This window comes from Phragmites australis, chromosome 4 (genome assembly GCF_958298935.1).
Source record: "Phragmites australis chromosome 4, lpPhrAust1.1, whole genome shotgun sequence".
In the NCBI taxonomy this organism is placed as follows: Eukaryota; Viridiplantae; Streptophyta; class Magnoliopsida; order Poales; family Poaceae; genus Phragmites; species Phragmites australis.
This window is the reverse complement of record NC_084924.1, coordinates 4263081-4276621: the sequence shown is the minus strand read 5'-3', so window position 1 is coordinate 4276621 and position 13541 is coordinate 4263081. Positions and strand designations below refer to the sequence as shown.

The following is a 13541-nucleotide window of genomic DNA, read 5'->3' as shown; positions in this document are numbered from 1 at the left end:
AACTTATTATTACAACAACTAATAGACGTAGATAAGATAGTATCTTTGGAATTAGGAGACTAAATAAGGTCTCCAGACATGTCATATGAAGCAAATTCGATGATCATGTTTTTCGTGCTCATCGGATCTTCTGACTGCTGAAGAGTCTGGTTGTTACTTAGTTCTTGTGGAACTTGTTGTGAACAACTAGCCTTCTTTGCAGTGTCAGTTTGAAGATTGAAGTGTGCTTCAAATCTTTGTCCTTGAGCAGATCGGTTACGTCCCAAAGATTGTAAGTAGAGATCAATTAAATGTCTCTGTGTTCGACATTTCTTAGTAGTGTACTTGCAGCAGCAACACCTGCTACAAACATTAGATTTATCAAATTTTGGTTTAGAGATGTCTTTCCCCTTTTCTATCCCTGGCGCATGGGGGCCAGGCAACCTGGGTCGAAGCCCAGGCGACCTTTCAGCCCGTGTGGCCGGGCGCAGGGAGGGAGGCAAGCCTCAGCATGGGCCTGGGCTGGCATGGCCTTTCAGCCGGCCTGGAGGAGGGGCGCACACACGGTGTATAAGGGTGGCGCGGCTTGGCGGTTAGGGTTTCACCCTGTCACACCTTGCTTGTCACGCCGCCGCACCACCTCCTCTGCTCTAACATCATGCTGTCATGTCGCCTCGCCGTTTAGCACGAGGTGTACTCCCCATTAGAGGAGGAGGTCGTGTCACCTATGTTGTCGTCGATGTGGGCCCTAAAACGGAAGCCAGAGGATGGCAGGGTCCAAGATCCCGGGCGAAGGCCAGACTGGCGGTTCACCACCGCGGTCGCGAAGAAATGGAGGACGCGGCCAGCCAGAGTAGAGGGCATCGTTGAGGTCCCTTTGCCTGCTGGAGTGGTGAGGATAGGGCCTGCACCACGTGGAGGAGAGGAGCCGCCCGAGGTGGATCCAGCAGTCGGGTCGTTGAAGAAGGGGGGTAACCCACGATGAGCCGCCATAGTGCCACCCCACCCGGGTTAACTGAGGACGTCAGTGTGACTTCGCGAGTCGCCGGTGGGACTCGTGTCAGAGTGGGTGCGTCGATGCTAATGCAGCGAAACACTGTGGCGGCAAGTCGACCAGGGCGACCCGATCCAGGCGCCGTCAGAGCGGTCGACGCAGGTGCTTGAAGAAGAACGACGCAAGGTCGTGTATTAGGCATAAGCCATAAGCGCGTGGAGGAGTCAAAGACTAGTGGCTTGGGCCGACGCGATGTCAGTCAACCAAAGTGCAATCAGACGGGTGCAGGCCTCAGTGACCTTGTCCATGGGAGCGTCGGCCATGATGGCTGCAATCCATATGAGCGCGGTGGCGGCGCCATCAACCACCCGTGTGAGGGCCACGACGGCAACGACCAAAGTAGGGTCAGCGATGACGATCCTGGCACAGGACACGAAGAAGTGCAGAAGCAACTGAAGATAAAGTCCATCTTGTCATTGCTCTCACCTGTGATGAAGGCCTTCGTGCTTCCTGTGTTTCTTTGTTGATCACTCAGTGGAGATCACGTGCGTGATAACATGTTGAGAACGATTGGATTACAAAGAGTAATAGTAGACAAACACCGATTCAAAATCATTTTCTTCTTATTAATTGATATTGAATATATATAGAGTAAAAGGTGCCCGTTCAGGAGACATCCCTCCTGAAGTGGCGTCTGATGCCAATGTGCAAGTAAACCATCATGACGACAGTTGATCATTCGATTTCTAACACAATTGATGAACCAATACCGCTACAGCAAGAATTTGCCGTAGCAATGACCAATAAGAACTGTGCCTCATCGAATCGAACAACTTAACGTGGAATTAACCGTGAGCAACACCATGAAACGAAAACATACCTGCACTGTACTTGATTGTCCCACCGTACCTTTTCCCCAACCTTCACATACGGCACTCCATCGGCAACGCCTTTGTTCCGCGCTCCTCTCTAATCTCGATGCCGAGGGATAGATCGTTGCGCAGGTGGGACTGGTCCGCGAGGGGCGGTGGCTGGTGACCGTTGTGCTGCGCCTGGTCTGGTTGCCTCAAGCGGTCGATGGTAACGCCGAGCGACCGAGTCATGCAGGTCACCACGACAAGAAATCACGGCGAAGGTCACTAGATCCTCGGCTTGGCAAGGGCAGGGGTTGCAGTTGCACTCCTGTCTGCCTCAGCCCTTAGCACACCGTGTCGCAGCCTCAAGCATAACAAATGCACAAGCGCATTCTGATGCAACTGACGAAGAGCAACATGTGAGAATGAAGTCATGCGACATTACACGATGAATGGACCAAACATGCTTCGGTTCCAAAAGTCACCGAACAAAATGCAGTACGCGACTAAGCAAACTCCAACAAATACAGATCAGGCATCAACAAGGGGCACAGTTGGCCCCGAAAGGCCGAAGTACAAGCATCATCAGCATCAGCATAAGCAGCTAAGTAGTGACCAAACAGGCCGTTTCATTTCGGAACAATCAACAACCAGTAATCCAGTATCAATACCACAATATATGAGTTTGCAAATGCTGCTTCGTTTGCAGGCCCACGACCTCATAGGGATAGATCTTCGATAACGCTTCACCAGCTAGAGAGTCATGCATCACAGCTAAACCATAGGCTTACAGGAAACATGGACATTTTTCTTATTAACAATACCATGGCAGGATGATCATTGGTAATAGAATTTGCATCTGACTGAAGTCTCAAGGCCTCAAGGTCCTTCGAGGTCAATCAGATTCAGTGAGCCCGCTCTCGAAGGACTTCAAGCTCCACCTCGGATGGGTCGGTTGCCTGGATCTCGTAGTGGAACCCATCAAGTTCATGTTTGATGCGGTCCTTGGAGGTGGAGTAGAGCATCTTAGCACGAATCCTGGATGTTGATGGAGACCTGGAACAATTGTGCATTAGTAAAGGTTTGGTGAAGTGAAATCAAAAGAGAGCCCAGAATGGATGCATTGAACATGTAAGAATAGAAGGCATCACAGGGTACAGATAGTACTATCAAAAAGTCAACTTCAAAATTTCAAAAATAAATTAACAATTATTGTCAAAAAATATTCGTAACTGTTGCACCACATGCATTATTGTTCCTTTTGGTTAGCTACTAAGTTGCTAAAGTAGCATGGGTTGCCAGCAAATATAAATTAGAGAAGGCGAAAGCTATCATAGTTGCCAGATTCCTCTAGCAAGCTCACATCACAAGATCCAATCCAAGTTCATAATTTAGTACTAACTTCAGTTTAAAAGGAGAAAGAAACTACTTAAATAGTTGGCATGTGCCGCGTTGCTTGGAGCATGTTGAGGCTGCTGCCTTGTTTGGTGCATGACAAACACCCAAGTACTTACTAGAAGAATATAGAATCCTAACAGGAACTATTCTCATGAATGTTTACTCATCAACTTATAACAATTGTTTAACTATTTTTGCAGATCTAGTTGAGATTCATTGGCAGTACCACCCCAGTAAATGTAACTGCTAAACAGAATAAAGATATGGATCTGTGATTATGAAACTCACCAAGCAATGAAAAAAATCTTGCTTTTCTGCACATTCTCCCCAGTAACAAAGTCAAAATCATAGATGGCATATCTACAGTCATTTTCTGGGAGAGAAGCCAGAAAATCATCATAACTTTCAGTAGTAGCCCCGGTCTTCTCCACAACCACCTGCTTTTGCTTTTCTTCGATTTTGAAGATAACATATCGGAACGCCTTCTTCATCTGAAGTTCGAGGAATGTCTCCCTGATGTTAGGAGCAACTCCCATGCCAGAAGAGGCATTTGACTACAGAGAATTATGGGTATATTCAGAATAAAATCAAGGACAACAAATACTTTAATACAAAATGAAAAGCTCAATTTCCGATACTCTCAATATTAGAAAACAAAATTCATCAAGGTAAACCAGTAAATGGCAGTTCAATAACAATCAGAAGGCCAGTCATATAAACTGCCTCTAAGTAGCCACAATTCCATAAAATTGCAAACCTCCACATACAAGACAGTGTATGCATTTTGCCCATGGTTTAGAGTAACACTACAACAGCCACAGGCTACTGAAACAAGCTTGTTTATGGAAAATTATGTGAATACTCCACGCAACTGATATTGTGCTTCGTAACCATGTACAATCACATGCATGGATGAACACTCCTCCAATCCAGTGATTGGACACTGATGGACCGTATTAGACCTGGCACCTAACAAGACACTCACTCATACATGCTAACTTCGATTTATCAATTGCATCCAATCTAACAAAAGGTAAACTGTGTGGTTATATTGTGCATGGCGAGTCCATTTCGTCCCCAAGTAACCTAAAGGCAGCAAAGAAGTAAAGATATCACAGAAATTCTCTGGGGGAGGAGGCATCCTCCAAATATCTCCACTTAGTGGAAACAGGAATATGACTGCTTCCAACATGGCCATCCCTCAGTGGGGAACAGAAGTCCTAACTAACGTGCCAGAATAGCCCATTTAAATAAATGAATGGGTTATAGTGCACCCATATATTGATCCAAGTGATTTAACAAGAGAAACTGGGACACTTACCACACCTATTGATATAAGAAAACTAACAAGACTGATGGCATTTCATCCTAGAAGGAACTATTTTTTGCCTTGCAAGAATGAGCTAAAAAGAACGTCCCTAACTCAAACCGAAAGTTATCCTCTGGACTATATATAGTTCCTCAAATGTAGTGCTATTTTCACCCCCAATTTATCACAACTTGAGCAATCTGGCATAAAAACCAGTGAGCACCCTCAACTCAGCATCCATGTGATGTAGTCGATTGCGGCATATATATCTATCTGATTTTGCAAATACATGGACCATACACATAATTGCAATAAGAACAAATGACCAACCAGATAAACTACATAATCGGTACTGAATCCAACAAGATGCTTCAAATACACTTATAAACTTGTTGAGATCATACCCAACCATCGTCTACCCATCGATCGCAAGAGCTCACGACTACGAAGCTCTCAACTAAGCGAACGCCTAACTTACCGGCCCATCTGCTACTCGAAACAGAAACCAAAGCAGCACCTAACAATCCACCGCGACAAGTACCAAACCCACCGCTCCACGCTCCTACTACGCCAGCGGACCTCGCTGTGAGATCAGATCAAACCCTCCCAACCAGATCTGAACCGGCAACCAACCACGAACTCCCGCGCCCAGATCGCGCGCGAATCAATCCCACCCCAACACGGATCTAAGGCGCGAATCCAACGAAACCGCCAAGAGCAGGAGCGGATCGGCGAGAGGAAGGAGAGGGAGCGACTCACGCGGGTGCGCATGAAGGCCATCGGATCAGAGTCGGGGGAGAGCCCGCGCCTCCGCTTCGATCGCACGCAGACGGGGGGCGCAAGCAAGAGGGAGACGAGAGGCGAGGAAGGATTATTCTCCTTCCGTTGCTGTGGGGGTTTTATTTTATTTTGTTTTTCTTTTCTTTTATGCGAGGCTGGGCTGCGGGTTTTGCTGTGGTTGGGAAATTCTTGGACGAGGTGCGCGCCGTTGGTGTGGGTGTGTGGCGTACACGACGCGTGGGTTGAGTGGGTCAGTGACATGTGGGGTCGAGAGTTGTGTGGGGTCGAGATGTTGGTGAGAGGTTTGGTGTGGTGGGTGGGGGTGGGATGGGAGGAGGCTAGTGGGTGTCTGGAGGCTAGCGGGGAGGTGGGGCTGGATGACGATGGATTTGATAGGGCTGGACTCTTTTGAGAGGAATAAAAGAGAATAAATTTGAGTGAAAAATAGAAAAGAGTTTGAATTTGTTGGGACGTGTAGTGTTTATATCTATATCTATACATTTATTTATATATGTATCAATTTAACTCTTTCTTAAGTCTACATAACCTTCTATCTCACACAGATAATCTTTTCTGTATCCACCTAATCTATACATGCAAGAATCTTGATTCCTTAAAATGAAAAACTCAGACATTTTCTATTATGACTTCATCAAATCTGATAGCTCAAAATGCTCGGTTGAACCAACACTCACGGGCCCCGTGATTTCCTCACCGATGCCATCCTACCTGCCTCCCCCGTCCCCCAACCATACCCTGGGTCCTCTCCCCCAGCCTCTCTCCCCCAGCCTCCCTCCCCCAGCCGTCCACCCCCTCGCCTCCACTTGGTTAGCTACCGCCGACACCGTCTATTGGACCGGCCTCCGTCATCGCATGGGCTCACTAACCCAAGCCAATCTAAAAAGGGGAGAGGAAGGGGGAGATGCATCAGTCACGAGCGAGAGAGACAAGGTCCAGACATGCGCGCGCCCACCGTGTGAGCGAGATCCCCCCTCTCCCCACACCAGATCCGATTTGACCTGACCCCACCGTTGCCTACTGGAGAAGGGAGAACAGGAAGATAGAGAGATGACTCCTGTGTCAGCGCTTGCCAAGTACAAGCTGGTCTTCCTCAACGATCAGTCCATCAGTAAGACTAGCATCATCACCCACTTCATATACGACAAGTTCGACAACACCTACCATGTTTCCTTCCTCCCCCTCGCCGATCGCTTGCGTGCTGTTCGTTTGGTTTCAGCGACACGGGCCTATGTTAATGGGTTGGATCATATCGGGCTATATCCGGTGTGGGTCAGCAGGCTAGCGGGCAGTTGTGTTGATCTGATCTGAAGGACGGGCGATCGGATCTCGGTCGGATTGGATCGGGGCAGCGGTTGTTATCTGTATTTTTTCCTGTCTGTGATATATTACGTAACGATGGATTGTTCATGATCCCTAAATGCAGACCGTGCATAACTCTACCAATTATATCTAAGGTGTAATTTAGGCTCTGTTAGCCTTTAAGTGTGAGAAATTGTTTCACCGGTGATGGTACGATTGGGTTCTCATGCTCACGGCATTGTTCTGTGTGATATTCCAGGATGCCTGAGGCCAAAGCTTGTGTGTGTATTGGCAGAGCGATCGCGATGTGTATAGCCTACCGGTAAATTCTTGTCCTGGCAAAGTGATGTCATGGGATGGCAGTTTGGTATGAGACTTCTGCTATACTAGAGGGCTTCGCACCTTGCATGAGCCTGTCGTGAGCCTTGCTTTCACCAAATCATTATGACTTTAGTCTTCAGGCCTTCAAGACAATGTAGAATCAGAGTCTGAACCAACGTTGACGGCTTCTTCATATGCATCACCAATCGCAATGTTGTTCTTGATGTAGGTTGTTACCCTGTGTTGCATGGTTAATTAGTTATTGACTTATGGAGTGATCTTGTTGTAAGAACTTTCTACTGATGTTCATTCATGTAACTCATTTTATGGAAGCGAAGTGCTTGGTTTGTTATAATATTCTTGTTAGTTAATTGGGGGGGGGGGGGGTGCTCAAGTTTTATTCTTTTGCATGCAGGCTACCATTGGTATTGACTCCCTATCAAAGACAATGTACCTTGAAGATAGAACCGTGAGACTCCAGCTCTGGTACACTAACATATTTTACTGTTGCATCAATTGGTGGGTATGCCCTTTGAGATCTATTTACTGATGGCCATATGCAATTCTTTTTTCTTTTCTTTGCAGGGATACAGCTGGTCAGGAAAGATCCAGGAGTTTAATTCCAAGCTATATCAGGGACTCTTCAATTGTTGTCATTGTATATGTTGCAAGTTATCTCTCCTTCTCCCCGTCTCTCTCCATGTTGTCTTCGCAGCTGTTTGTAAACCCACATGGATGCTGCGCATAGTGATTTTCTTAAGAAAATTTTGATATCAGATGTGCAAAAGTTGCAATGTTGACTAGGAGCTTCATCTTAGCTTTTTTTTGTTTATTAGAACATAAAGTTTCATTGTATTATTCCTTAACTTCATTTATTTCATGTTCTAGGCAATAAGTCTTTCCTAAATACTTCAAAGTGGATAGAGGAAGTCCGCACTGAGATGAGCAGTGATGTTATCATTGTGCTTGTCGAGAACAAAACTGACCTTGTCGACAAGAGGTGGGTAGCTTTTACATTGTTTCCTGTATTCTATAAGTTTTACTGGTAATTTTGTATATCTGTTGGACGTTGATGAGTACACTTTAGTAGTTTAGTTACAGTAGTTCCATTTGAAACCTTTTTGTTTTGTGTGATATCAGATAGAATTCTCCAAATGTCTTTTGTGTTGTTAATGTGTACTAAAGTTGCCATTTTGGTCATGTTATATACTTGCACCACTGGGACTCTGTTAACTCAGAATAATCATATCAAGCAAAAATGGTTAACACCATTCTGAATGTTTTACTTCCAAATTTTCCGTTGGATGCCAATTCAAAGTTTGTGATTCAGAAGAATCTCATGTGCTATGAGCATGACAAATTAGCATAAAGGCCCTATTAATTTTGGAGAATTTCTTCCTTTTTGTTTGTCTCCTCTTGCTTTCTTTCAGATTTCTGTTTATTTGACATGATCTGAATGCCCAATAGACATCTTTATTTAGAATTCTAGATGTGGAGGATAGATAAGTCCTGCAGTGCAAAAGATACATAAAGTGAGCAGCTCCAAATCAACCTCATTTTGCTGCTATGTTTGTCAAGTAAATAAGAAAAATATAAAAAGATGTAAAACCAAAAGACAACATCTACCTGCTCGTCACCTGAAGTTCTGTTGCTTCTCATGGAACAGGCAAGTCTCGATAGAGGAAGCGGAAGCCAAGGCAAAGGACCTCAGTGTGATGTTCATGGAAACCAATGCTAAAGCTGGTTTTAACATTAAGGTATGTTTCAGAAATCTATATTTTTTACATGCTCATTAATATTGCATAACATGTTGTAGTGCTGGGTAAACTTTTTTTGAAGTTCAAATCAGTGCGCTTTTTGTTGGGGTCGGCTGATATTTTGTCACGTCCTAAAATGCTAATTACGTAATTAATCATGCATGATTATCATCGTATGTAATTATACGTATTTGTTTACCGGGTTGAGTAGAAATATGTTTCAAGTACTTTAGATATGGTTTAGAGCACTTTGGAGAAACCTCAGATACTTAGAAAAAGGTTTATAGTGAAGATAAGGGGACACTCAGCAAAAACCACCCTCGCAGTCTGATCGCCAGGTATGCAGCCACGTGGGCTTACCGCGTGGACTTACCGCAATCTGATTGGGAGCATTGGTAGTCTGATTGCCAGAGCACATAGGCTCGACTTAAGTGAATTGATCACTCTCTCTTGTTCTCTCTAACACTCACTCCCTCACTCTCTTCCCTACTTCACCTTAGAGAGAGAAGGAGAGCTCCACCTCAACGTTCACGACGATCGGAGATAGACGGTGGGAACCTCCCCAAGCTTTCAGAGGACTTTCCCAAGCTCCTCCCATCTTCTCCCTCACTGAAGGCATGTTCATCCAACCTTAAGCCCGCATGCCACCCCAGAGCCCGATCTCCAAATCAGAGCTTCTCTGGAGTAGATTGATCCGTTAGGAAGTTGTCATACACTAAGATGAGGCATCCCCTATCGTTTTCCTGTTGTTTCCAAGATCGATTCAACCCTTATGTCGTTTAATCCTAAGTTCAACCTCACCTAGATCCAATCCATAGGGTATTTTGAGTTTAGCTTAGTAAATATGTCCAAATCACTTTGGAAGGACTCCAATAGCTCCATAGAGCAATTTGGTAGCCTTTGTCGTCGAATGTTTCGCTGGAGTCTTCGCCGGCGACCCCGCAAAGGTGCCGCTGGAAAGGCATGGCGATCTGACCGCAATACAATGGTCTAACGCTAGCATGCCTACGGTCTGGCAGCCAGAGGCCAAAAATCTCTGCAAACTGACGGTTTGACCACCAACTCTACGTCTTGAAAGCCAGCCAGGCAAGGCTATATGCATTTAGGTTAGCTTGTCTGAGGTTTCAAACTTTCAAACCATAATCACTTAGCAATCTTTTGCAAATGTTTTTGAAGCACGACGCTCTAGCATTATTCAAGTATGTACCATGTGCACATTTTTCCATCGTTTATTATTTATGCAATGCATTCTTATTACATTTAGAGAGCATTGCACCTACGATCCAAGTGAGTAAAGACGACGCCAACCTCCCGGAGTTTTGCGAGTGTTGTGCGGGAAGTATGGGGCAAACCCCAGAGCAGCAAGGCAAACATCTAAGTATATTGAGCCCTTTGATTGAATTATAGAGTCTAAAATTGATAAGTTATATTTTATGTAAGTTTGCATGTATAGTGAGTCGATGTCGGGCGTTTATGGGTAGAACCTATGTTGATGTATTACCTCTACCTTGACTTGTTGATTATCCATATCCTTGTAGTCTTGGTAACATGGTTGAAGTATAAATTACAAGTTATTCAAAATGTTTAGCAATGCATATGTCTTTGATAGAAGACAAGCAATGGTTCAACTATTTGTTCGTGAGTTAGGGTTTACTTATTATTTACAAACACAATGGCAATGATGTGAGTTGTTTGAGTGGTGAGGTTGAGATGAGATATGGGCGGTGCTAGGGGTGTCTTCTGCTCTGCAGGAGTTCCTCGGGTAGTTCGGGAGAGGAGCCCAGGCACCATAGACCGTTTGCATCATTTAAACACCGTCCGTTAGTGCAGTTCGCTCTTGTACTTTCTGTACTAACCACATGTTGATCTAATGGTAAGGTAAACCGAATATCATACGTCATGCCGACACTTGCCTTGCCCTATGACACATAAGAGAAAAAAAGGAAGTAAGGTGGCGGGAAGCCGGAGGTGTCCGGGACACGCTTGCGGTAATCCCAGTGCTAAAGGGGCATTGCAAGTGGATGATTCTGGGTATGAGAAAAGTTGACAAGGACCTGTGTGGTCACTCAAGCCATATTGTCCTCGTGCCATATGGGTAAAGTTGTATCCTCTGTAGGGTGTAAAAATAATTTGAATTACTGTACTTTTGGTCATGAGTATGCTCCTATTCATTTGCATCGGTCGTAGAGTCACGAATATAGGATGATTGGTATGGTTTTATTGGGCACGATTGTCGATGGTCATTGATTACATGAGTTGGTTCCATTTATATTTACGTTCATATTGTTTACAAGTTTAGAAATATCTGTTTGGTTAAGTATAGGTACTCACACATATGTATCTAGGTTGTTTACGTATATAAATTTACTTAATCTTGTGGTCTTCTCCTTACTAATGGCTCAATACATAATCCTTGGAATTGAGTTATCTATATGTACCATATATGGATTAAGTCTTGTGAGTACATTTGTACTCACGCTGCTCTTTTAGGTACTTTTGGTGAGAATGGGCTCATTTTTTGCTACTTCACGTCCGTCGATGTTGGTGGCGGGTCTGAGTAGCCAACTACTCTTGAATAGCGAAGCTTTTGGGGTGGAGCCTAAGGGCATGTGGTTTTATTCTTCTTTTGTTGTCTATAATTTTGTTTCTGCTGTGTAGTTGATCTAATCTTTTGATGTAAACTGTTGTAAATGTTGGAATGCTTAATAATTTGTAATATAATTTAATTACTCGCTCTTTCTTAAGCTTTGTTGTGATGCTATATGTTGGAAAGGTATGTGTTCTAATTTTGGATATAAAACACGTTCCGAGACTACCGGGATGATATTCTGGTTAATCATCATGGCCGTGATTAAGCAAATAATCATTCGGATGATTAATTGGAATAGTATTTAGACAGTTCATGTATATATTTTCTTTTGTTTTGGTTGACCTACTTCTTTGTTTTGCCATTTCACATATTTAGCACAATGTGACTAGATGTCTAGGTGGCTGTCTATTTTGAATTTATGTTGACATATGTTATAACGTGAAAATATTCGGCTCCTGTTGCAAAGTGCCGAGAAAATGGTTTCAAAGATATGGGCTTTGGGCCCGTGAGACATCAAATCCGATGGCCCAAAGCGTCCAGTTCATCCAACACTCACGGACCCAAAGATGTTGAAAAGTGCTAAGAAAATGGTTTCAAAGTACTATATGGACATGCAGTTCTGTGTGAGTTTTTATATTCTTGTAAGATCTCTTTGCTCATGTTTCTAAAAATCTTTGTTTTCTCCTAGACTTTGTCTGATTTTGGACAAGGCCCAAAGTATAGAAAAGAGCTCGATGTTCAAGAGTTGGCCAAATTATTAGAAAGCTGGCCTTTTATGAACTATGATGTCTCATGTTGCAAATTTGTAAGGCTGCTTCCCTTTGTCTTACTATCCCAATACCTATCTTTTCACAGATTCTTATGCCATTTGCACAAACTGGTATTTTATTTCTTTTTGTGTTCGACCAGGAGGATAGAACTCTGACCATACTCCAATCATATTCCAGATTGGTGTAAAGATATGCCATACAAACAGCACGCATATAAAATTATTCATATTACTAAGTACTGTATGCTTGCCATGAGAGTAGCACACTCTGGGTGGAACAACGATATTTATAGATGGCAACATATACTCTCACCTTTTACTCCAACGGACATATACGGGTAACTTACTTTGAACGTTACTAGAAGCAATAAGTAATAAGTATGTTTATCTAACACAAAGTTTATAATTCATTATTGTGGGTCTTTTTCTGTTTTTTCGTTTTGCAATTCATGTGTGCATGGAATGGTAAAAAGCTACACACGCCAATCTGTACAAGGAGCATATTATTTTGTTGCACCGTCGTATGTACATTTTAAGTTACAATAATATACTTTACACATGAGATCTATTTACATTTACATATATATGATGCATGTGCAGAATGACCAAGCACCGAGGAGGTATTTTTTGATCAGCCTATTGACGTACGATGGAAATTCACGTCGATATATTGAAATTCAATGAGAATGAATTTAAAGCTAACATTCCTGAAGTTATATAAAAATTTCTTAAACGCATTAGTATTTAGATGGTTTCAAAAGATACAAAAGTTACGATGTTATTTTACGTATGTAGCTATATATTTAATAATATAATAACTCTTTGTATTGTTTTTTTAAGTGAATCTTAAATCTATTTCACTCTATGCTTAATTACCAAAATATATATCATTTTTAATTATTTTATTTGTATTATCAAATGTTATCATAACGTTAGCATAGACATTATACTAGTCAAACATAACTTTGTTCGTGCTGAAACGATGTACTCATTTTGTTTGTTCTATCAAACATGAAAGCAAAGTCAATCTTTAGTGTGTTATGATTGAGGTGGCCAACTCGGTCGTTCAAGTTCTGCCCAATTTAGCTTCAAAATAAATCAGTATGCCAAGTTTATTTTGCACCTTATCAAAATATTAGCAGATACCAACCAACCGAACGGTGGACAAGTATCAGCAAAATTGTTAAAATTTTGGTTTGGATCCATTTTTCATATCACAGGAAGCCAGCCCACTTTCCATCGAGCCAGATACTAGTGGGCCATCTGATGTGGGTGGGCCCAGTAGCCCCGGCAGCGTCAGCTCGCCGCAAGCAGTAGGACCCACCTGTCGGTAATACAAAATTTGCTCCTCTGACAAACGGGCCTCAAGGAATGCAGGGACCCACATGTCATCGAATCATCTAGCACGTCACTACCCGCCAAACAAATCCCTATCGGTGGAGTACAAGCAAGCGCTCGCGGTCGCGGGCT

At 43.3% G+C, this 13541-nt stretch overlaps 2 protein-coding genes across 2 annotated transcripts; one reads left to right on the top strand and one right to left on the bottom strand.

The window, feature by feature from the left end:
- Positions 1 to 2426: 2426 nt before the first annotated feature.
- LOC133915322 (actin-depolymerizing factor 2-like) lies at positions 2427 to 5460 on the bottom strand. The gene is made up of 3 exons (XM_062358441.1): positions 5294 to 5460; positions 3514 to 3779; positions 2427 to 2883 (listed from the first exon to the last, which is right to left on the bottom strand). The coding sequence occupies exons 1-3, from the start codon at positions 5312 to 5314 to the stop codon at positions 2733 to 2735; spliced, it is 438 nt and encodes a 145-aa protein (XP_062214425.1). The 5' UTR covers positions 5315 to 5460; the 3' UTR covers positions 2427 to 2732.
- Positions 5461 to 6382: 922 nt separating this feature from the next.
- LOC133914027 (ras-related protein RABH1b-like) lies at positions 6383 to 8751 on the top strand. Its single transcript, XM_062357187.1, has 5 exons — positions 6383 to 6499; positions 7371 to 7441; positions 7541 to 7626; positions 7844 to 7955; positions 8622 to 8751. The coding sequence occupies exons 1-5, from the start codon at positions 6383 to 6385 to the stop codon at positions 8749 to 8751; spliced, it is 516 nt and encodes a 171-aa protein (XP_062213171.1).
- Positions 8752 to 13541: the final 4790 nt, after the last annotated feature.